This window comes from Rhineura floridana, chromosome 7, assembly GCF_030035675.1.
Source record: "Rhineura floridana isolate rRhiFlo1 chromosome 7, rRhiFlo1.hap2, whole genome shotgun sequence".
Taxonomy (NCBI): domain Eukaryota; kingdom Metazoa; phylum Chordata; class Lepidosauria; order Squamata; family Rhineuridae; genus Rhineura; species Rhineura floridana.
The window spans coordinates 43,455,580-43,480,238 of NC_084486.1; the positions used below are offsets into that span (position 1 = coordinate 43,455,580).

The window sequence follows — 24,659 nt, forward strand, 5'->3', positions numbered from 1 at the left end:
TAATTATGGCTAATGTGTTTAAGATTAGGATGCCAGACTAGGATGGAATCATACATTACAAAGAACATGGGGCTCTTTCACTAAATAATATTTAGTTCAGCCTTATACATATTCTGGTATTATTAAGATATGTATTTCCCTCTTCCCACTAATAGCAGCCAATGCTTTAGAGTAGGGAGGAAAAATGCCCATTGTAATAACATCAGACACTTGAAAAGGGGGGTGTGGCCTTCAACATCAGTTTCTTTTAACCTTTAATATAGGCCTGGCATGGTTTACTTATATGGCCAGTAGTTATCACTTTTAGATTGCTGTGCCTCATGTATGAATCTACTGTATTTTGAAGGTTATGTAGGTTACAGAAAGTATTTTATTGACTTTTCCATTTAAAGTTGACATAGAATTACTTCATGCTTACAGCTACCTGTTGTTTAGAAGTCAACCCACACGATTTATTGTGTAGGTTCTGCAAGTTCACCACATTCCCCATATACCTTAAGTTTTAAAACAGTTTATTTATATATTATACATATTATATATTTATAGGTATTTTTCCTTGCATATTACTTTCATTCAAGATTAATGGCTGGTTTGTCCATGTGCTAGAATCGAGCAGCTAGATAAAAGCAGAAAAAGACAACAGATAAATATTAATGAAGGTCAGACCTAAAAGGAACTTCTTTTAAAATGTTAAAACTACCTCGTGAACATTTAAGTAGCAAATCGGTGCTCAAGGAACACATATTATTTTCTCTCATTCTTTATTATGAGCTTGTATAGATCAAGTACATGTGAAAATCCATAATCGTAAAAACAGAACACAGTTTGCATGTATAGACGTCATATAATTAACACACGCAAGATGACATATTAATGGGCATTAATTGTTCCTACAGGACTTGCTAGTATGCAATTTTGCAGGTGCGAAAGTAGTAATTAGGAAGTAAATTACAAATAACACAAGTTACTTGATGTGAAATCAACATGCATTTAATACATTTTGAATGAGCAAATACAAGATTTCCCACATCCCCTAGGACTTGAGAATCATTAAAAATGTTTCATCAAAATTCTGGCATTAGTATACCTTAATTGCATGGGATTATATGAAGCCTAGCTCATCACAATTCCATTGAATAAGTGTGATGGGGCAGATCTGCAGAGAAGATGGAAAGCATAAGGCCACAAGAGTGATGGAGAAAAACAAGGCACTGACTCCATTACAGCCAGCGAAACATGTATTAATTTCAAGAAGAATCATGGATAGCTGATTTCCTTGGAGCTGGGTTCATAATTGGCTTGATCTTTCTGAGGTCTCCTGAGTCCAGAAAAGCTGTTACTAGCCCTCCACAATTGCTGTTCTCCTCCTTCCCTGGTAAGATGGGCAATTGGAAACTGACAGTGAAGAGGGCTGGTGATGGCAGAGGCGTCATCTTTAAGGCCCCCTGAGTTTCTGATGTTACCAGAATGCCTGGGAAGTGTAGAATCAATTCTTTCTGGATCATTCTATTGAGCCAAAAGGAATTAAAACCTATGTGTCCCACATTTCCTGGCATGGATGCTTTATAACTGTCACCATGAGGTCTGATGCCATTTCCCGACCCCATCGGAGGGTACATCTCAGTGGTTCTGAGCTGACTGTGGACTTTAGTGACTTATAATGATCTGGGGGACATTCCTGAGTTCACAATTTCAACCACAGCCCCATTACAACACTCACCACCATTATTAAGTGAATGCCAAAATCAATTCTTGGATTGAGATTATTGTCTGGTGCTTTGCTAATTCACATCCAATACATTAAATGTGCCAAATAAAATATTTAAGTTTTTTCTTAACTTTAAAAGTGTGATTTCATTAGATAATAGTCTTTTTGCCACCATCCTTACAATGTTTAGTCTACAAAGGCGATGTGAATAAGCCTCCAGAAAAATGTCAATTTTGTACTTCCCTAGAAATAGGATCCCTGCTAAAGTAGAATGTGTGACATATGCCACTTGATCTTTTCTCCTAATGTTTTTTTTCAAAGACCATCAATTGTACTGTAAATACCACTACCCAGAAGAAGATATTCTACTTCAGCAGAAGTGGATAAAACTCTGTAAGTGGCTGGCACGGTTGAAATATCTTTGCAACAAAAGATGTCCTACTTAGATCCTCATACTCTCTATAAAAATTAAACTTAAATACCTCTTCAAGGACATCAGCAAGCTTACTAAGTATCTCTTCAGGAAGGCTCTGGAATGTTGGAACACTGTAATATAAAACAAGAAACAATGTATGAGTGTAGATGCAATTACATCCAGAGACTCTTAACCACTCAATAAAGATTCTACAATAAGAACGTAACTTGTAACTTTTCAAAGTCCCTAAGGGTTAACACATGTGCAATAGTTTTTCAAATCGATTGCCAATTTTATATCTAACAAGCATAAAGGTGTTTAGAACATACTGACAGTAAAAACTGACACAGTGTTAGTAGTAGAAGCAGTAGTAGGCAGAACATAAATTTTATGTCTCCTTTCAAACTGTGCACATGAATATACCTATGTGAAATGTCTGTGTTTTGGAAAAGGAGATGGACCGTGATATTAATGGGCATCATGTTTTTAAATGATTAGGTTATTCCCAGATTTCCTGGCAATACAGTTGTATGTAAGGATACAGAACAGAAAGCTAGTGCTATGCCAAAGCTTTTCCTCTAATTTCTTGAACATTTTCTTTCTTCACAAAAGAGGCTTCCAGTTTTCTGCTCATTCACAGGGCACTTTAGAATTTCTTTAGAATTCTGGATAGTGCAAGGTAGAGCTTACATTATCATTGCAAAATGTAGGGGGTAGTGAGTGTGTTTTCTTTCCAATAAAACATTTCTTGAGTTCTCTGAACTTCCCTGGCTGCCCACACTTCCTGAACTGAAAAAAGGAAGAGTTACCTCATGATGTCTTCCCCTGGGCTTTAACAGAAGCACAGGAAGGCAGGAAAACTAACTATGAAATATCTGAGATGGGTGCAACTGCTGGTTTTGTTTTTAAGGGAAGGGCCTGCCTTTTATCTATAAACATATTTCTGCATTCATTTATTTAAAAGTAAAATGATTTCACTTAAAACAAAAACAAACAGCTGTCTGCCCCAGTAGACAGCCTCCCTGAAATTACAAGGATGCCCAGCTGAACACATCATTGTGTTTTCAGGAAGCATGGGCACCTGGGTAAGCTAAACAATGTAGGTCACCAGAGAGATGACTTGTAGAATAAAAGGAGGACACTCACAAAATTCCTTGGCCAGCTTGAAAGTAAGGTAAATGCAACAAAAATCCCATACCTACTCATGAGAATTTCACCAAAATTTTCTTTCCTGTTTTTTCATTAAGTGAAGGATAATGGTAGAAAATAACACAGTTATTGGGGGTTTTTTTGCAAAGCACCATAAAAAATTATAACAAAATAATAGTTTGCTTCTCAAGGTGGAACTACATGCCATGTAAGGAACTTCTTTTCCATGTTGAGTTTTCTCCTTGTCCAGGAAAGGGACTGAAAATTAAACTGCCCAATCTTGTAATTAGAGATGTGCTCGAATTTTGCAAAATTCAAGTATGACACCAGATTGCTATTTATTCCCTTTTTTTTGTCCTCGTGGATTGGGTTCTCTTTGAGTGGTTTTACGTGGCTGAAGTATTTCTTCAAAGTATTGATATTGATATTTCCCTCAAAATATCAATATTTTTATTAATAATAATAATATGCAGATACCATCTTATCAGGAGGTTCGTTCTCCACAATATAGGAAACGGACCTTTAGTGTAGCGGCACCTACCCTGTGGAATTCCCTCCCTTTGAATATTAGGCACGTGCCATCTCTGCTATCTTTTCGGCGCCTTTTGAAGACTTTCCTCTTTCAACAAGCCTTTTAAGTTGAGACCTATCCCAGTCTGCATCTGTGTCAGAATTGTTTAATATGTTTTTAATAATGTTTTTAACCATTTTTAAGGTTGTATATTTTTTAAAAAAGTTTTTAATGCTGTTTCATTTTAATGTATTTTAAGTTCTGTTTTTATGATGTTTTGAAGTGTTTTAGTGCTTTGTTTGCCGCCCTGGGCTCCTGCTGGGGAGGAAGGGCAGGATACAAATTAATTAAATAAATAAATATGGATATTTTTAAAAAATCTATGAAAAAATGATATTTTTGCAGAAAAACTAATCGGTATTTATCGCAAGTAGCGAATATTGATCTTCGATGAAGAGGTACCAGAAGGAAGTTTGACAGAGAGAAAATCTAACTGGCAGCAAAATGACGATCGCTACATGCAGTGCTGTAGTACAACTCTGTGATACAACTATACTTGGAATGCTGGGTTTGGTTTTGGTCATTACATTTCAAAAAGGCTACTGTAGAGTTGGAAAAGGGACAAAAGTGGTAACCCAAATAATCAGGAGGCTGAAGCAATTCCTCTATGAGAAAAGTTTGCAGTGTTTGGAGTTTTTTAGTTTTTAAAAAAGTAAGGGGAGACATGATAGAGATTTATAAAACAGGGCATGGTGTGGAAAAAGAGGGTAGACTTTTTTCTCATGCCCTCATAATACTAGAACCCAAAGTCATCCAATGAAGCTGAATGATGGGAGATTCAGAACAGACAAAAGTACTTCTTTGTACAAGACTATGGAATCTCCTGCCACACAGTAGCAGAATTGAAAAGATTGCAATTTGAGCACCTGGCAAGCCTCTCAAGGTAGAGCATTCCATAGAAGGGGGATGGGCATTACCAAAAAGGCACTTTCCTTTGTTGTCACATATTGTTCCTTTGATAAAGGTATCTCGGCCTCAACAGATGATCTTAATGCATGGGCAGGATGATATGGAAAGAGGCATTCCTTCAGGTATTTAGGTTCCAACCCATTTAGGGCTTTATAGGTAATTACCCATACCTTGAATTGGGCCCATCAGCAGATAAGTACTCAAAGAAGATCTCTAGAAACAACACTGACCACAACAAACCCCTGGAATCATATATATATAAGTCTGGCTGTACCAGCCAAAATCCTGGTGGCTGCATTCTGCACCAGTTAAAGATTCTAAGTCATCTTCAAGGGCAGCCCCATATATAATTCATTTCAGTAATCCAGTTGACAGGTTACCAGAGCATGGATCACCATGGCCAGACTATCCCAGTGACACGAGATTGTCAGATAGCCAAACTACAATAGCTAGTGATGTGGAATGGAAATTTCTCATTGGCTTGAATTTTTTAGAATATAAAATTCAAACCACACCATGGTTGTATTATTTCTAACTTCTAATCACATATTTCAGACATATTTCAGTTCAACTAGTCTGGGTCATTGAAAAAAAATTCCTATATTTATATAGTACACAAGAATAACATGAAATGTGGTAAACAAAAAGGGGGGGTAAGTCAGATAAAAATGCTAAATCAGATCTCTATTAATTTAAGACAGTGTAAAACCTTCAATAAAATATCCTAGAATTTATTTAATGAGTAACAGTTGAAAAATCTTAAAATAAATAGTTTTTTTAAAGAAAACAAGCCAATACAGTAGGGCCCCGCTTTGTGGCACTCCGCTTTACAGTGTTCCACTCATACAGCAGTTGTCAATTGCAGAAAGACCCCGCTCCTACGGTGCTTGTTCCAGTTTTACAGCGTTTTTCAGGCATCGGGTGCCACTGTTGTCAATGTTAGTCAATGCGTTCTGCTTTACAGCGGATTTTGCTTTACAGCGGCGGTCTGGAACAGAACCCGACATATGAGTGGGCCCTACTGTATTTACATCAGTCAGTGCAAATGTAAGGTATTTTCAGTAATGGGAAAAAACGTTATTAGGAAAGAATCTCCAGCAATATTGCACAAGTCTGCTATATTCCCAAACCATAATAGGCAAGGGAAAAGACATAAAGTAAGAATCTGGTAATGTCCAGATCTCTTTGTAGACAACATATTCATATCAGCTTCATTCCACACTGTCACTCTAAAGGAAAATGAACCAGCACAATAACATTTGCTATGTAAATTGCCCTCTGTCGTGCTCTGAATCACAGATTAAAGACATAATAAACGAAAGCTAACTCAGCAGATTAACTGTACTGCAGGCAGAAAACAGAATGATATTTCATACTGCTCATAATGGATAAAGACAGAACTACCAAAGAGGATGCCCACAGAGAAAAGATGTCTATACATGCTAGTGCTGCACTTGATTAAATCTATTCCACTATCTGTGACATATCTGATGAACTTTATGTCAATGAACTATACAATCCTATTATTGGGAGTATGGGGTATGGAGCAAATTAAGTTCACACATAAGTAGGGGGAATGCCTGAAGCATTATTTCAGCAACAGAGCAGATAATTAGGCAAATTAGAAATGTTGACAAAGCACAAGTTCAACATAAACGATGTCCCAGAGTTACAGAATTAATAGTGGAGTAAACAAGAAGCTTTTAACAAGGATTACTGACAGTACACATAGGCCCCAAATGCTTCTAAATGTCTGAAAAGTGACAACATATATTTATTTTTTATGGATGGCAGTCTAATACTAATGAGACAGAGAGCTTAATTTTAAAAAAAGCTCAAGGAAAAAGACATATTTACAAGGATATATAAACTTAGAATTTCATTCATGAACCATGAATAAAAATATGCTTGAGTTCCTTGGCAACATTAAATTAATGACTAAGGATTTTATTAAATGACTGGACAGCATGGCCCATACATAAAACTTTAGGAAACTTCTATGCATATAAGGGAACAAGCAGAGGGGATTGTTTAAGGGGGGAGTTCCATATCTATCTGTCTACCTACCTGAGAGATTTAAATACCATATTTCCAATGCATTTGCATTGCTTGGAGATGCTTATAACAACATTGCAAAGCTGCAATAAATCAGTATAAAATAGTTACTTTTATTCCTCCTATGATTTAAGGTTTCCCCAGCCAGGATGGTGGAGACCTTACAGATTTAGGATTGTAGAGCATAGTAAAACAAATCTGCTCTGTCCCAATCTATTATTGGATATCCCCACTGAAATACCAGTGATTTTACATGTTTTCAAGTCTTAAACAGAATGTGTGTGTGTGTGTGTGTGTGCTCGTGTGTGAGCCTTTTCAAATAAATTCACTAATAGGCAAAAAACCTTGCGGTTTAAGAATGTATCTATAGCCAACAGATATTTCTATCAAACTTTAAAAAGCAGGGAAATTGGGCAGCTATAGTGAATGCACCAGGGGAGCAGGAGACCTGACCATCTCTCCAAGATATTGTACTGCCCTACAAATTTGTCCAAATGCAAACACAATTTGGGATGGTCTTTCACAGTCCAATCCACTTCCTGTGTAGCTTGGAAGAATCCCACAATTCTTTGGGGAAAGCCATGACTGTCTCAAGTGAAATCAAAGTCTGGTGTGGGTGTGGCCCCCTGATTAGGCAAGCTCAGAAGCTGTGAGTCTGGCTTTTAGAACACTGACAGTTGGTTCTTACTGAGTATGCCCAACATTATCATTGAGTTCAATGCAAAATTTTGTAAATTAATTAAAAATCAGCCAGACATTTTTTAAACTGCAGAAGATGACGGTCAGAGTATGGGGCAACGTCAGTAATAGGATTACAGGTACTCTGTGAACATGGCAGATTTTTAATGAATTTCAACAGATTATGAGAACTCTGACAGAAAAAAGTCCAAAAGGGGGTCTGGTTTTTCTCTCTCTCTTTTTACACTTTGAACTCTCGATTCTCTTTGACTGTTTTGTGTATCACCATGAAAATTTACAGGGTTGTTAAGCAAGCATTTCTGAGTTCAGGACTATAAGTTTTGTAAGGTTTTGTTTTGAAACAAGCTTATGAGAAGCATCAGAATGGCATGGGGGATATTTTCAATTTAACATTGCGGAATGCGAAAAATCCATGCTTGCTATAGTATACAGCCACTCTTGTGGCTGTATAATATTGTCTCCTAAAGCAGCTCATATTAATTTAAAAAATGAGAGATTAAGAACTGCCTTCAGGTTTACAAACTAAAAAGGGAAGACACACAAACTGCTGTAGGCTCCTTCTAGGAGGAAGGTTGGGATATAAATATAATATAATAAACAAATAAATAAATAAACAGAAAGGGGTGTGGAGGGAAAGGGTGAAGGAGGAAAATCACTATGGCAATGCCAAGACACAAAATGTTCCTCTCTGGCCAATAAGACCAGACCACTGGTTTTCAAGCTTCCTACCCTCATGAAGCACTTTCAGCAATTATTCTGCCATGAAGCATCTCTTGTGTATTGCAAAGGATTCTGGGGTCTAATTTAAACCACTCTCTCAATTTGGCCGGTGTGCCTCCCATGATCTAAACTATAGCCTAAAAAGTACCAAACACCACTGCAGTTGCATATTGAAGGGCAACAATCTTCCTGAAAAACAGCTGGAAAAACAGCCAGAAGATGAGTAATTATTGAGAAGCTATTTTTCAGGAATATTTTTCCACCACTGCCTTATCAACTTGATCAAGGAACGCCAGGATTCTTCATTTTAGAAGCACAGGCCTAGACTATAGTTTACACATCTGCAATCTGTTGATAAGTGGGGCTAATATTTTACAGAAAACATTTAGTAGCCATTGTGCTGCTTTGCATATCCTCCACCTTTTCCCTTAAGCCAGCAATATTTACAGATTATATCTAGAATGAACAAAGCACTGTGGATGGGAATGGTTCACTGTTTCCACCCGTTCTGTAACTTTTGCAGTCACAGCATATACTTATTAAACTTCACAATATTACTGTCCCTGTAATCATGCCCTTTCCGATTGACCAAGGTAGCTCACAACATTGTTTGTAAACTATCATATAACAATATTGGGTATGGAGACATAAAACCATTCTAAGAATGAAAAAGAATATACAGCTTAATGCAAGCCACAAATCAACAAAAAACATAATTCAACCAGCCAGTCACGTGATTAGGATGTAACCAGTCAAATTATGTTCTGCTGCCTAAAATGGTCCACAGTGATATGAACTCTGATAGCATCATGTACTTAGCAGGCAAAACTGCAGCAACTTAGAAGTATGACAACAGGGTTGATTATACATTGGGCCCACAATTTCATGTTGGCTCTAGCATAAAGAGACTTCACAGGTTATCATGTAAGGCAAAGGTGGAGAACCTGTATAAACTAAGGGCCACATACTGTCATAGGGAGCCTTCTGCCAGTGGTGGGTGGAGCCAGAGGTAAAATGAGTGAGGCCAGAGGCAAAATTGGGCAGAGAAATAGATGTGACTGTTACCTTTGTATAGTAGGATACATTCCAGCCACACAAATGTCAGAGGCTTCTACACATGCATAGTCTTTCCAGGCAAGCAAGATGCATGCTCACAGTTCATAACAGCCAAAAGCACTCATGGGATATGAAGAGCAAAGTTGATGATGGGCATGGCCTGGGGAGGAGTCCTGAGGGCCAGATAGAGAGGCCTGGAGGGCCTCAATCAGCCACTGGGCCTGAGGCTCCCCATCCCTAATGTCCATTTGAGTCCCTCCTGGATGTGTCTGAAGACCCAGAAAAATAGCTTCATTATTTAGTGGTGAATTTCGTTTTGATGTGTATAAATCTACTGGACACATGATTGCTTTAAGACTCTGGCATGTGATTGTAGGAGGCTCTCTCCAATACCATCCCTCTGCTGCCAGAAGGCTTCTTGATTCTGCAGGGACTTCTGTCAGAGGAAAAGAAGCAAAGCATTTTTTTTGCATATTTACCATTTTTCCTTCAGTCCTACCCCCCCCCCATTTCTCCAAAGCATTGGGAGACCCTTTAAAATAGCATGGGAGGTGGAAGGCAGCAGAGGGATGGGGAAAAACTACATCGCTGCCCATGCCAGATACAACTCACATCATTTTGAAGAGCACTAGAAGGCACTAGTGTGCAACGCAGGTTGCCTTCCTAGAAAGATGCATGGTATAACTTGAAATAAAGAGGCTTTCTCACCTGAAAACAGAAGTGATGTCTGATAAGGGCTCTGGTGCAATATGACAACTTTAGGGTGTGAAGCCTATGGTGTTGGCAGTATGTTACACCAAATCTTCAGGGATTTCTGCATGGATAGTAGTTGCATTGTTCAAGGGAATGTAAGGAAATTGAATTTTAACAGCAGAAGCCAATAAACCGTGGCTAGCTGCATACTCCCAAGGAGCCCAGTTGCCCCCCAGGTAGCAATTGCGGACAAGGAAGGGGCTGGTCTGTGCAGCTGTGGCAAGCTGAACAGGCCTTAGCCAGCTGGAGAAGACTAGCCTCAGAGGGAGGAAATGGTAAACCCCCTCTGAGTGCCACTTACCATGAAAACCCTATTGACAGGGTCGCCGTAAGTCGGGATCGACTTGAAGGCAGTCCATTTCCTCTTTTTTTTTTTTTGGAAAGCAAGATATGCATACGAGGTAAAGCAGAAACAGAATTGCTAATGCTTTATTACAATTAGGCAGGAGCTGTATAGAACTATAATTCCAGTTCTTATTGATAATAGTTTAATAAAATTCTGGCAAAATATCTCAGTTTATTTTATTTTGTGCCAAATGAGTCTAAAAAGAAGATGAAGAAACGTGGACACAAATGTTCAGACTTTAATGATAGTGTTGCCTTTCATATGAAGCACAGGAATGCCATTTGTGGCTTTGTTTTTAGGAAAAGAGAATTCTTTTGTTCAGTGATTGCTGTAGACTACCTGCCTGCTGTGCTAGATTTAATCAGACATTAAAATCATTCACAGCCATCCATTTTGGAGAGCATAAAAACACAAAGTCTGAAAGGACTTTAAAGCTCTGCCAAGCAGAACATAAATATCATCCTCATAAATAAATTTCTTCCATTAGCCCCAAAGTGTCCTATGTTCATTTCTCCTATATCTAAAGGCCATTTTCATAGATTTAGAAGCTGGCACTAATCTCATTAAAAGGCCAGTGGAGTCATTAGGATTAGAGATATTGGAGCCTGTCTAACATGTCTTAGAGCAGGATGGAGACTCTCAGGCCTGGGCCCCCCAATGAAGTCCTATAGGCCTCTGTCTATCCAACTCTATGCAAGCCACACCCCTCACTGCCCCTGCTCTTGACCCACTTCAGTAACTTTTGCCTGATTGGATTGTGTCCTTGACTGTAATAACTGTTTACCTGGGTTGTGCGTGTATATATGCCTAGAAGCCTCTGGATTTTTTGTGGCTGAAATGTAGCCTAATGTACAAAGTTAAGAGTCACATCTGTTGCACCATCCACTTATTGTCTCTGGTCCCACTTACCATTTGCATCTGGCCCCAGGCTCAGCTCCAGGTTTCCAGGGGCCCTCGGACACAGGGTATAAGTGGGCCCTTGTTCCCCTTTCCCCATCAAACCACATTCCTCCTTCCTTGTGGCCTCACCCCTTTCAAAGAAAACGAATCTTTGCTAATATTGCAATCCCCTCTTGTAAAATAAAAATATAAAATTTTGATTTATATCAATTTGTTGGGATAAATTTACCTATTTTGTAAGCCTCAGCTCCTAAGAATTTATTCTGATTTACCATGTTAATGATAGGCAGATTATATGGATAATACCAGAGTCTGGGATCTTCCACATAAGTGTACTGCGAAATAATTATAATTTTTCACTGTTTCTGTTGACTTCTCTACTTCAATGTTTTCACAGACAAAAAAGTGTGTGTGTGGGGGGGTTGAATTCATCCTCTTCTGTCATTTGCAAATATCTTTGAAAAAAGCACTTCAAATAAACATTTCAATTCTCCACCAGGATTTTCCTCACACATTGAAAGCTACCTTTTACTGAGTCAGATCATTGGTCCATCTAGCCCCATACTCTTTACACTCACTGGCAGCAGCAGAGTTTCAGGCAAGAGTCTCTCCCAGAAGGTCCCTCAGTTTCAGTCCCTGATGGCACCCCTCCTATCTGGAGATGCCATTGGGGACTGAACCTGAGGGACATTCTGCAAGCAAGGCAGATGCTGCAATGGCCCTTTCCCTGCACTCACAACTTACACAACTGTGCTGAGATATTAGGAGGCATTCTAGAATTAATCTTAGAACCCCTTATTGCCACTTGGCACTGTTGTATCACAGCACTAGGGCAAGCCAAGGACAGAACAGTAGATGAAAGGCTGCCCTCTTAAACAAATACTATTTTAAAAAAGTTAAAATTCCATTTTTTTTAAAAAAAGGCATTCATAATAATTCAGCTACAATTCACCTCTATGTTAAGACATGTGTATAGTGTACAAAAGTGACACTAAAGGATACTTCCACATCACAGTGTTTACATGCAGAGAAAATAAAACTTTCAGATACTGTTGACCCATATAAACACAGATACAACAGAATTAGTGTTAACTATTCTCTAGTTTTGGCCTGGAGTCTCCATTTTTTTACAGTCCTCTCTGGGTCTCTGGGCAAGTCACCCCAGTCTCCAGATTCTTAGCTTTCATTTAAAACAAAAAGTTTCTAGGTGGTCTGGTTCAAGAGATATACACCAAAATGTCAGCCACCCCCATCCGCAACTTCATCTGGCTGCTCTAATCCCTGCCCTTTGCTAGAAAATGGAAATGGACTGCCTTCATGTCAATCCTGACTTATGGCCACCCTATGAATAGGGTTTTCATGGTAAGCGGTATCCAGAGGGGGTTTAGCATTGCCTCCCTCTGAGGCTAATCCTCCACAGCTGAAAACAGTTTCCTTTTCCTGCTTGTCTGCACATCAGAAGTTGAGTGAGTTTATAACTTTCAGCAGTAGCAAGATTTCCTTTCTACAATAATATAACAGAAAATCTAGAACTGAACATCATAGCAGGATTGTGGTGGGTATGCACACACAGTAAATAATTTTAGTCATGATTATAATAAATGTGCACATGCAGGTGTTTTTAATTACTAGCAAAACAGAATATTATATATTTTATCTTTCAAATAATTTTGAGAGAAATTTGAAAAAAGTGTACATGCTGCAGTATATTGATACCTTTACAATGTGTTATACGTTTCTAATTATAAGAAGTCAAACAACTTGGGCTGTTGAAGAAGGCAGTTTATTTGTCTAATTCATAGCCTGTTTTGAAAACCTTCCCAATATGAAGCCTTGAATCTATACTATACTCACTTTTCTGGGAGTAAAGCTGCAATGCTAATCTCACATATCTGGTAGTAAACCCCATTTAATTAGGTAGGACTTACTTTTGAGTAGACATGATTAGGATTGTGCTGTAAGTCAATGGGACATTTCAGTGAACATAGCAAAGGATGGTGTTGTAAATCTTTCTCTCCCTTTCTAATACTTTTTTAAGCAATTCAGCAGGGCTTACTTAGGTGTCACTGCTTTATTTGGCAGGAAACTAATACTTTTTTAAAAAGTTCTGTAATGACCAACTGGTTTTGACAATAAATTATTATATGGGGTGTATGTATTTTTACATTTCCAGTGTGTTTATATTGAATCTTTCCAACAACACTGTGAGGTAGGGTTGGAACCCAAGGCAGCTCACAACTAGAAATAAATCCTCATGAAACAAGAATAAAACAGTTGCAAACAGCATAAAACAGCATGACTCTGAATTTTGGGTTGGGTGAGTGAAGTTTCTTATCACTTGAGGTTGCAGTTCTGTGCATGCTTTCCTGTTTGAGTAAGCCCCATTGAATACATTGGGACTTCTGAGTAAAAAAACACAGGATTGCACTATAAATATCTTTACAGGTTATGTAAACAATAAACATCTTTGACAGTCATGCTTATATAAATATTTCTTCATACTATGTCTCAATATGTATCTGATTTTACACTATGGTTGTAAATTATTATTTCCTCTGCATTTTAAGTGTGCCTTTCTTGCTTGAGGTGGTTATGGTCACTCTCTGTTGTTTCACACTGAGGGGCAGATTAGGCTGAGAGCTGGTGAGTAGCCCATGGTCACCAAGTAAACTTAGTAGCTGATTCATATGCAGGCAAATCTTATGAAGTAAAGCAGATCCACATAATACACATAAGCCGGGCCTGGCAACCAAGAGGTCTTCTGTATCTTAAAAGTTGTGCAGGGGGAAGGGAAAATTCCACCTTGTGGTTTTTCCCATTACAGAGTTGCAAGAACACCTGCACTTGGCTGACTTTCTCTTCTCCTAAAGATACAGGATCAGTCTCAGGCCATGAACCTGGCAACCCTAACTCTGACCATCATATTCTAGAGTTTAAAAGTTATAAAAAAAAATGCACAGATGATTTTTAATTAATTTAAGTAAAGTAACATTGGAACCATGCTCAATAACAACCAACTGTCAGTGTTCTAAAAGCCAGACAAATAGCTGTTTGGCTTGGCTAATCAGGTGGCCACACCCATGCCAGACATTTTTTCCACTTTAAATAGTCATGGCTTCCCCGAAAGAATCCTGGGAAGTGAAGATTGTGAAGGGTGCTGAGAGTTGTTATGGAACTCCTGTTCCTCTGACAGAACTCCAGTGGCCAGAGAACAGTCACCCCATCTTCCCAGAGAATTCTGTGGAATGCAGCTCTGGTTTAAATTTGGGTAGGAGACAGCAGGTGCCTGCTGTAGAATAAAAAAGTGTGGGAAACCCTGAAAAATAATGATTTTTGGAAAATCATTTTCCTTTGGAAAGGAAAGGGGCTTTCCCTCTTCCCAGTGCCCACCAACCCAATCTTCTCCCCTCCCTCCCCCTCCCCCTGCTTCCCTGCCCCTCTATCAGTTTCACCTATCGTAAGCATGATTGCACCGGAATAAATCCTACTGGACTCAGTAAGCATGCAAATAATCAAACCTTCCCTCCCATTCCCTCCTGCACCTCTCCTTTCCCTTCTCTTCTTCCTCCCTCTCTCCGCTCTTCTCTTCCTCCCCCTTTTCCACCCCCATGGTCAGTTTCACCTATCCTAAGCATGTTTTCATGAGAGTAAATGCCATTGAACTCAATAAGCTTGCAAATGATCGAACCTTTTCCCTCCCCTCCCCCTCTTCTTTCCCTTCTCTCCTTCCTGTCTCCCTCTCCTCTCACCATAGCTCAGCGGCACATCTTACCAAATTCTTCCAAGCTACACAGGAAGTGGATTGGACTGTGAAAAACTAACCCAAATTGTGCTTGCATTTTTACAAATTGTAAAGCAGTACAGCATCTCAGAGAGGAGGTCAGGTCTCCTGCTGCACTGGTGCATTCACTATAGCTGCTCAATATCCCTGCTTTTTAAAGTTTGATTGAAAAATCTGTTGGCTATAGGTACACTCTTAAACCACAAGGGTTTTTTGCCTGTAAATGAATTAGAGTCAGGTAAGCCTGGGTGCTTTTCAAAACTGTATCAAATTATAAAAAGAAAAAAAATCAGGAGCACCTGTACACAAATACATGTTGAACTGGAATAAGGACATGAACCGAGTGATTCCAATTGAAGTATGGCCATTTTTATTCCAAAATGGGTCAAATATTTTGATCGCAACATCATATTAAAAAAAGTGAATAAAGATGGCATTTCAGTAATACTGAACTCCTTGTAAAAATAAAATGATAGCAAATCAGGAGAGGGGAAGTGTTGGATATGCCAAGATTCTAAAGGTGAGTTTTTGTACTCGTTGTGGCATTGCAGTAAAGCTTAGAGATTTTGGGAAATGGTGTAAGGATAAATTAATAGAATGTTTAATACCCAAGCAGTGGCTTATCCCTTGTTATGCTTCATAAATTATATAGAAGAGAGTGCTAAAAACATCAAATACCAATCCTGTATATAATAATTATGGCTAGGATACTATTTGCAAAAACGTGGAAACAGGAAAGAGGCCCTAAAAAACTAGAATTAGGAAAGTTTGGGAGCAATTGGAAATGGGCTTCTCCTGACCAGCTGATGGCCAGTATGCAGCACCTTACTGGTCCAGGTCTGCATCGAAGTCATCAGCTGGGGTCTCTCTATTGTCATTCACTTGGAATTCCCGACAACTGAGTGGAGAAAGTAAGCTCAGTAGATTTTGCTGTCTGTATCCTTTTGCCTGCTACTGAATAAAATCTTTGACTTCCACCTACCTGCGTGTTTATTGTCTCTGAATCAAAAAGAACCCTTGCCAGTTGGCAAGACAATTGGCATCACAAACAGGATCAGAGGCAATGCCCTGGTGGGAGATGAAATCTGCTGAGCAGGATATTGGCCAGAGCTGCATCTCGGGATGGCCAGACACTTCTGCCTGAGCTCCAGTGGCTCAAATGTTAAATCGGGTGATCCCACTGGTTGAAGGGGAGGCTGAGATTACTGAGCATGGGGGCCCTACTCCCGGTGCTGTGCACAATGTTTGCAGACACTGAGGGCTGGGGGAAATGGCAGGTTGAAAACAGTGGCAGGAATAGGATGGGTCCTTCTCACTGCGTCACAAAGTGTGGGAGAATTTGGAAGCTACTCAGAAGCAGGTTCAACAGCAAATTTCTGATATTGCTGCACTTACGGAACAGCAGGCTCTCCTGTGGGAAGCACTGGAAGGTGCACAGAGGAGAGAGCTGCAGTGATGGCTGTTCAGTTGCTAAACTTAAACATTGAAAGCAGGCAAGGCGGGGGTCCATCCCCAAACCCTGTAAGGTTCAAACCCTTATTTCATCCAGGGAATGTGACCCAGAAACCTGGGATGGGGACATGTGGGACTCTGATAAGGAGTCCGACTGGACAAAAGGAAAAGATGGAAGTAAACAGGTGGTTGAAGCAAGACCCTTAGTTACTAACAAATCTAAGGGACAACCTGGAAATCCAAATGCAATTCAAACAACTAGAACAGTTAGAGACTATACTCTGCAGGAATTAGCTGACACTGTTAAGAGTGCTAGGCAGCACCAAGGGGGAGCGACTGACCCAATGGTTGGTGAGGCTCTCGGATCAAGATGTTGGTGGCATTTACTTGATCGCAGAAGAGTTAAAAAATACTGGGAGCTTTATCAAAGGACACTTTAATCAATCAGCATCTTAGAAATCCAACTCCAGGGACAGTGGGTACTTTGCTAGAGTGGTGCATTCTTGCAATACAGACTAGATATCCCACTGCAATGGATTGGGAAGAGCAATCTATTGGCGCACTATTGATGAGGTGACATAGCAATTGAGAGCCATGGCTATGCAAGCTGGGATATATCAGGCAGGGTTTCAGGGACCTGATGCCCAACTTCTTATTGCTGGTATACGGGCATGGTTATTGAAGGGGGCTCCAGCCCAAAAGTGTGGGGCTCTGTTGGCATTATTGGGACCTGCCCAAGGGCCTACAGTGGGGCAGGTGGTTGTTCTAATTGAGCAGTTAGGAGACATTCAGAGAGAGAATGAGTCTAAGCCCCGGGCTCTAGTAGCAAAGGAGAGAGGAAAGCTATGGGATTGCCAGCAACCTCAAAAAGGAAAAGTGACACGGCAACAAATGTTTTTAGAATTATTGATTATTTTAAGCCCAGCTCTGTTTCTTGCTGATTACATAGTTGGGCCCACTGGAGGTGCAGCAAGGCTTGACTACTGTAATTGACCACATGAAATCTCAAGGATGGGAACTTCAACGCAGACCTGGACCAGTAAGGTGCTCCTCATCAGCTGGGGACTCTCCATTGTCGTTCCCTTGGAGTTCCCGACAACTAGATGGAGAAAGTAAGCTCAGTAGATTTTGCTGTCTGTATCTTTTGCCTGCTACTGAATAAAATCTGACTTTCACCTGCGTGTTTATTGCCTCTGAATCTAAAAGAACCCTTGCCAGTTGGCAAGACAATTGGCATCCTTGTGAATGCAATTCTTTGCTCCTGGCATGCACTTGTTTTGCACTTTGAGTGACCAAAAGAGGATGGCAGCAAGGGATTATTTACTTATTTTGTCACAGAGGGAAATGTGAAAGTTGTGGTTTTTCTGGCATATGTCCTGTGTGTGTTCAGTAGGTACCAGAAACAGCTTCAAGCTGATGCTGCCACCATCCTGGACATGCTGAGGATGACAGTGGTGGTCAGGTCTAAAATCAGGGCTCTCACAGAGAAACCTTTTCTTGGTAGATGGGTGGAGGCTCTACATGAGAGCAATGAAATGGGTAATAATGAGACTAAGCAACAGAAAGGAATGAAATTACAAAGAGGCCATGTAGACATAAGGAACACCCCAAGTTTATGACTGTTACCCGAGATGTGGAGTCTATTTGCATTGAAGTGTGCGAGTATCTCAGCAACCTCCTTGAAGAAAAGTTCAGCACTGAAAAACATCTCATCGGTGTCACCAAGACATTTTCTATTGTCTCCCCTGATGTGGATCTCAAGGAAGTGTTCAATGCATTGAATCTTGCAGATCTGGGGTATGAAGAAAATATTGGGGATCGAGTGTGTTGAGAATGTGTGTTCCATGGCTTTGAGGGACAAGACCACTGCTATAATCCTCACTGGGATACTCATTCCCAAACCCCATTAGTACTGATGTCAAGAGCCTCTAAAGTGCAGGCACTGTGCTCAAAAGTAAATACATGGCCCAACTATCTGTAGAAATAGAAAGCTTCTTTCTTTACATCCATTATATGCTATCATTGGCTGAGTGGGGTCCCAAATCAGCTGTTTTGCATTGGCTGCTCAAGAAGAAACAGAATGAAAGATAGGTCTAGGGTGCAAAAACATAAGTATTTTAAAGGTATTTATAACAAAATATAACTGCCGGAAGGTGAAGAGGAAGAGTTACCAGCCAAAAAGAAGAAGGTGTATAATATGGTTTGGGCAGTTCATTTTCAGTATATAATTTCTGTACATGCAGTCCCTGTTATTGCCTGTCATTTAAGTGCTTAATAAACACATACCTCTAATGTGTCCAGTTTCCTCCCCATTTTTCCAACTGCACATTTTGTTTCCAACTGCTCACTAACCTCTCCCCCACAGTATCTATGACAGCAATGATGAACTATATTAGCTTATTGACTCGTATTCAGTAGAGGGTATGGTGTTATACCTTGACTTTAAGCTGTGAACGAATGGCAAATTTATGAGCTATTATTGATCATTTTTGGCTTTGTTAATCAAGACCTGTAAAACTATGTTAACATGCATATGCTTCATATGTTTACAAAACTCTTATTGGGAAATGTTTCTCTCTATTGAGTTTTTAATTAATTGTATATGTGATGTTCTTAATTCCAGACATGAAGATAGGCAGCAATTGCCAAGTGACAGACAATTAGTAGAGCTCATGATATTTATTTATTTATTTATTTATTATTTGATTTATATCCCACCCTTCCTCCCAGCAGGAGTCCAGGGCGGCAAACAAAAGCACTAAAAACACTTTAAAACATCATAAAAACAGACCTTAAAATACATTAAAACAAAACAACTTTAAAAACATTTTTTTAAAAAGCTTTGAAGACATCTTAAAAAAAAAGTTAAAAATAATTTATTCCCAGATATGGGAAGGTTATACCTCCCCCTTGATCTAATTAGAACGTACACAGCATATACCTGATTCCTTTTGAATGGGAACACTTCTTTATGCAAGGGCTGACATAAGGTGTCACTGCAAAGATCTAAAAATACAAAATTAATGTAATTCTGTTGAGCCAATATTGTGCAACTATTTTCCTGATCAAATGTGATCCTGATTTAAGGAAGCAATTTTAAATGAACTTAAGGCAAACGTTATAACACTTAGAATGTGATCTATTTTAATGTCTGCTTGAATGCAAATGGAAATGCTCTCTTGAATCAAGGTGTATCAGATTGAGTGAGTGCTCTACTTTATAGAACATGTCAATGTTATTATTTATTTATTACATTTATACCCCACATTTCTATCATCACAGAACCCAAGGCAGCATACATGTGGTTTCCAGGTGGTGTCCCAGGCACTGACCAGCCCAGACCTGCTTAACTTCAGCAAGGTGGTGGACTCATGTGCCTTCAGACCATAGCCTCAGACCAAAGTTAGACAAAGTTAGAATTACTCCTATAATTTTAGGCTAGCAACTGATACAAGTCCCAAGACAATGCCAAATGTCACTTGGTATTATATTAGGGAACCATCTCATATAATTTAACACTGGAGAGAATCGTGAATGTGTAGAAGACTGGAATTTTAACTATAATTTCCTGCTTTGCACACTCTAATAGGTAAATCATATAACTACTACAGCATATGAAACAGAAATTTTAGTTAATATATTCTAAATTGCAACATGTTAAAGGTTCTCGTCAGAGCTAAGCTAAACAAAATGATTTAGCAGTGGGAGAGATATCAGACTGGCCTGGCCAGAGTCCCTCCCTGCAGACAAATGAAAAGCAGTGCTTGCAAGACCACACACCAGTTTGTCAAGGGGTGCATGAAAGTATGAGCATAGGAAATGGGACCTGCTGCTGGATATGGGCACAGACCATCAATGTGCATCACTGCTCTAACTCAGGCTTGAACGTACAGGAATGTGAGACATTTCAATCTGTTCCACAGCAATGGGTAATTCCTCTTTGTAACGCTGTGAAAAACTGGAACTCTTAAAGGTAGTTAAATATTTCAGTGTCAAGTTGTGCTGATTGCCAGATTCCATGATAAGGTAATTTCATTTGTAATAAGTAGGAGTAAAAGTGCATATAACTGGGGTTCTGATCTACTATAATAATGATGGAAATGGAAATGGACTGCCTTTAAGTCGATTCCGACTTATGGCGACCCTATGAATAGGGTTTTCATGGTAAGCGGTATTCAGAGGTGGCTTACCATTGCCCTCCTCTGAGGCTGAGAGGCAGTGACTGGCCCAAGGTCATCCAGTGAGCTTCACGGCTGTGTGGGGATTCCAACCCTGGTCTCCCAGGTTGTAGTCCAACACCTTAACCCAGCCTTTCCCAACCAGTGTGCCTCCAGATGTTGTTGGACCACAACTCCCATCAGCCTCAGCTAACATTGCCAATGGTCAGGAAGATGGGAGTTGTAGTCCAACAACATCTGGAGGCACACTGGTTGGGAAAGACTGCCTTAACCACTATGCCACACTGATACTATGCTAGTATTTTATAATCCAAGCCTGCCAAACATGTTCACGTTTCAAGTTTTAGAATGCTGCCAGCTATGATATACAATTCCTTTGAAGTTACTGTTACAAACAGGATATTGGACTAAAAGGGTATGATCCTCCAGTTCTGTTCTAAAGTTATTTTGTGTCTTCAGTTTCAGTTGGCTGCTTTTCATGTCACACATTAAAGAAATGTAGGAGTTCTCAGAAGTCATGCATACATCTCAGTGAAAGGACTCATGATCAGGAATACTGCTGGTCATTTCTGGTCAATTACCACAGTGAGTAATCCACCCATTTTACCACAAGGAAAATGAGCAAATTGGGCTCCCCCAATTTCATCTGTAGTGAGTCACAGTAAACAGGATGTTAAATTACAATTACCAATTGCATTGCTTTTATACAATACACTATATTAAACATAAAGTTCCAAGTAAGGTCTCCTTTAGACATTACTTCCTTCTGTTGTAATTTATTATTAATTATAAACACTAATGTGTGTTTACATAAATATATTTGATAACTTAGTTCCTGTTTAATCCCTTTAGGGCAAGCACATTATGGGTATTTTGTGGTAAAATGCCAAATCCTGAGAATTGCAAATCATGCTCTGTGCAACAGGTAAATTGAAAGGTCAAAATATCTGTCAAAGCACTCTCACAAGTGACAAGATTTAGCCCTCACTTTGTAGTTGTGTAGAGAAGTCGTTCAAAAAGGGCATGGATAGTTGCTGAAAAGGTCATAGAGGAATAGAGCTATACTAGATTTTCCAAAAGATAAAGGATACCGTGAACTTTCACAATTTGCATCAACAAATTATGGGTAGATTTTATGACCATTTTTGGTTTAATAATACAAAGAATGTTATGAAACCCACCCCCCTACATTCCTAATTTATTTTCCAGGAGAAAAAATAAACAAGATTTTGCTTTGTGTTTATTAAAACATAGGAAGTTGGGTTTCCAGACATTGGGATATCCAAAATGTGTGTTTACCAAATCTTAGCCTCAAAGTTGTGGCTGATGTCCATGACCAGCCCTTAGTGTGGAAGCAGGAGACAAGTCAGAAAGTTTTGGAGCTGACCAAGTGAGGAAAACATTAAGGAGCTCAACAGGAATCTGTTAACCCGACAAGAGTTGAATCTGTTAATGTAGCAAGACTGAGAGACTTGTTTCCAGCTCATAGATCATGGATTGGGTCATTATTTGCAACTGGATCTTCTCCCTCCTCCTGAGTGTACCCTTACTCCAGAGGAGGCCACAGGTGATAGAATCTTCTTGCTATCATTGGCTGAGTGGGGCCCCAAATCAGCTGTTTATTTAGGCCCACTGGGTTTTCTGCCAGATTCACACTTGAGATTTTGGATGAGGGGCAGAAAATGGGGAAACAAGACAGGGCTTGGGATGTGGTTGGAGGGGTTATTGGGCTGCTCAGGCAAGATATTCATGAGATGGGACACTCCATGTTGCCTTGGATTACTGCAGGTTTCTTCAGGTTCCCAGTTGTTCCGGGGTTCTCTGTGGGCTCTTTGTTCATCAGAAGAAGCTGCCCTGCATCTGGATTGTAAGATTAATAATTCCCTAAATTATGTGTGGTAAACATGGGGCCTGCAGGCTGGATCATGTCCACAAAATATTTTGAACTGGCTCACCAGCCCCCACCTTCTCTCCTATCACAACAGGAGGAAATCTCCTATCAGCCTCTATTATCTTCTCCATCACAGCACTGAAATCACCAATCACAATGGGAGGAAATATCTCCCTTGTAGCACTGAGGGTGCAGAGTGGTTTAAACCTTTCCACTGTAACCAGTTTGAGCATGGTGCATGCTTACATATGTGCTTGGATAAATGTGTGTGCTTGCACATGCTATATGTATGGGTTTGTGTGTGCTGTACATGTGAGTGTGTATGTATGGTGAGTAAGGTGTGTATGTGGTGAGTGCACAGCGTGCATGCAAGTGCATGTTTGTAGCCACAATGATCACTGGCATGCAGCCTTCAGAAAGTTGGCCAACCTTGAATGTAGCCCTAGAGCCAAAAAAGAGTCTGCTACCCCTGTTCTAAACATTTAGGGATCTATACCACTCCTCCTTCTGCTGTAGAACTGTAGTTTTGTATCATTGTATCACTACAGATCCAAGATTCCCTGGGGAAAGACAATGACTATTAAACAAGTTTATGTAACTGGATATGTCTTTAAAATACATGGAGGGTTTTGAACACTAAATCGGTACAGTCTCTATGGTGAAAAACAATACAAGCATCTAGAAGTAAAATCTCTCTCAAAATGAGAACATGACTGACACACACACATACACACACAACATGAAAGCCCATAATCAGCACATACTGCCATTAAAAAGACTTAACATGATCTCAGGCTACAAAAGTAAGAGTAGTAAAGTGGGGATACTCTGAATTACAATTTTGATCAAAAAGTAATATGCATCATCTGAGAACTCAAGTTGTGTTGTGTTCCTTAATATAGAAGCTTTTAAAAAGCCCATTGCATTAAGTCACCCTCAACATTCTTTAAACTAGATTTTAAATCATTGCCATAGCAACAAAGCTTCTATTGCCTGTCCTATTTTTACATCTTGTGGTCATCATTCTCAGTATACTACCTTGCCTGAACCAATTATAGCTGACCTTGAAATAGGAAAGCTATATATACTGGTATAAGGGTGCCCCAAAGGCACTTCCCTCCCCAGCAAGAATCTGGTTAAAAATAACCTTCTTTGGGTATTCATAGGGGAGGGGATAGGGGAGGAAGAAAAATATCGTTTACAGTTTCATGGGATTTTAAAATCAATTTTCGATAATTATAACAATACAGGTGCCCTCAGCAACACAGCTAATGAAGACAGATACAGAGGCAACATAATACTGATATTGCATGAAAACAAAAATTAAGTGCCTTGGATCACTTTCCATATACTTCACCTACAATGCACTATCTGCCATCCAACATGCAGTGTAGCCCTCAATGTGCAACAAGCATGGTTTCAGAGAACAGCAGTGGGTGATTGTCTTTCAGCCCCCTAGCAGTTTCTCAGTGGTGGCCCCCGAACTGTGGAACAGTCTCCCCGAGGAGGTGCGCCTGGCACCGACGCTGCTATCCTTTCGGCGCCAGGTTAAAACCTTCCTCTTTCCCAATGCATTTTTAACTTAAGTTATTGATTTTTTTATGCTGTAACTGATTTTTGATCGTTTATTGTTATATGTTATATGTTTTTATTGTATTATATTGTGTATTTTACTATATTTTCTGTGTTCACCGCCCAGAGAGCTCTTGCTAGTCGGGCGGTATATAAGTGTAATAAATAAATAAATAAATAATATAAATTAAGATAAAATGAGATTCCACTGCAATGTCACTATGAAACAGACCAGTGGTTCTCAAACGTTTTTGGTTCGCAGCACACTGTAAAACATATAAAAAATTTCTGGTGCACTTAGTGTACAAAATTAAAAATAATATATTTTAAACTATGAATAAAAATTACTTAAACTATAGAAAACTATTACTTACCCTATACAAATGGGTTTCTTCTCATTTTTGAAATATACTTTCATAATATTTGAGTCACACCTAGCCACCTCTTAGGGCGCAGCAGTGTGCCTCGGTGCACCATTTGAGAATCACTGAAACAGACATAATA

At 39.5% G+C, this 24,659-nt stretch overlaps 1 protein-coding gene across 11 annotated transcripts in view; it reads right to left on the reverse strand.

Annotated features, from left to right (window-relative positions):
* The window catches only part of PRKG1 (protein kinase cGMP-dependent 1), a 1,123,517-nt gene that overhangs the window by 301,740 nt on the left and 797,118 nt on the right, over positions 1-24,659 (reverse strand). For all 11 annotated transcript variants that reach the window (XM_061635360.1, XM_061635359.1, XM_061635362.1 and 8 more), the window contains one exon: positions 2,191-2,254. In XM_061635360.1, the coding sequence (XP_061491344.1) occupies positions 2,191-2,254 (64 nt within the window). The remainder of the gene's footprint in view (positions 1-2,190; positions 2,255-24,659) is intronic.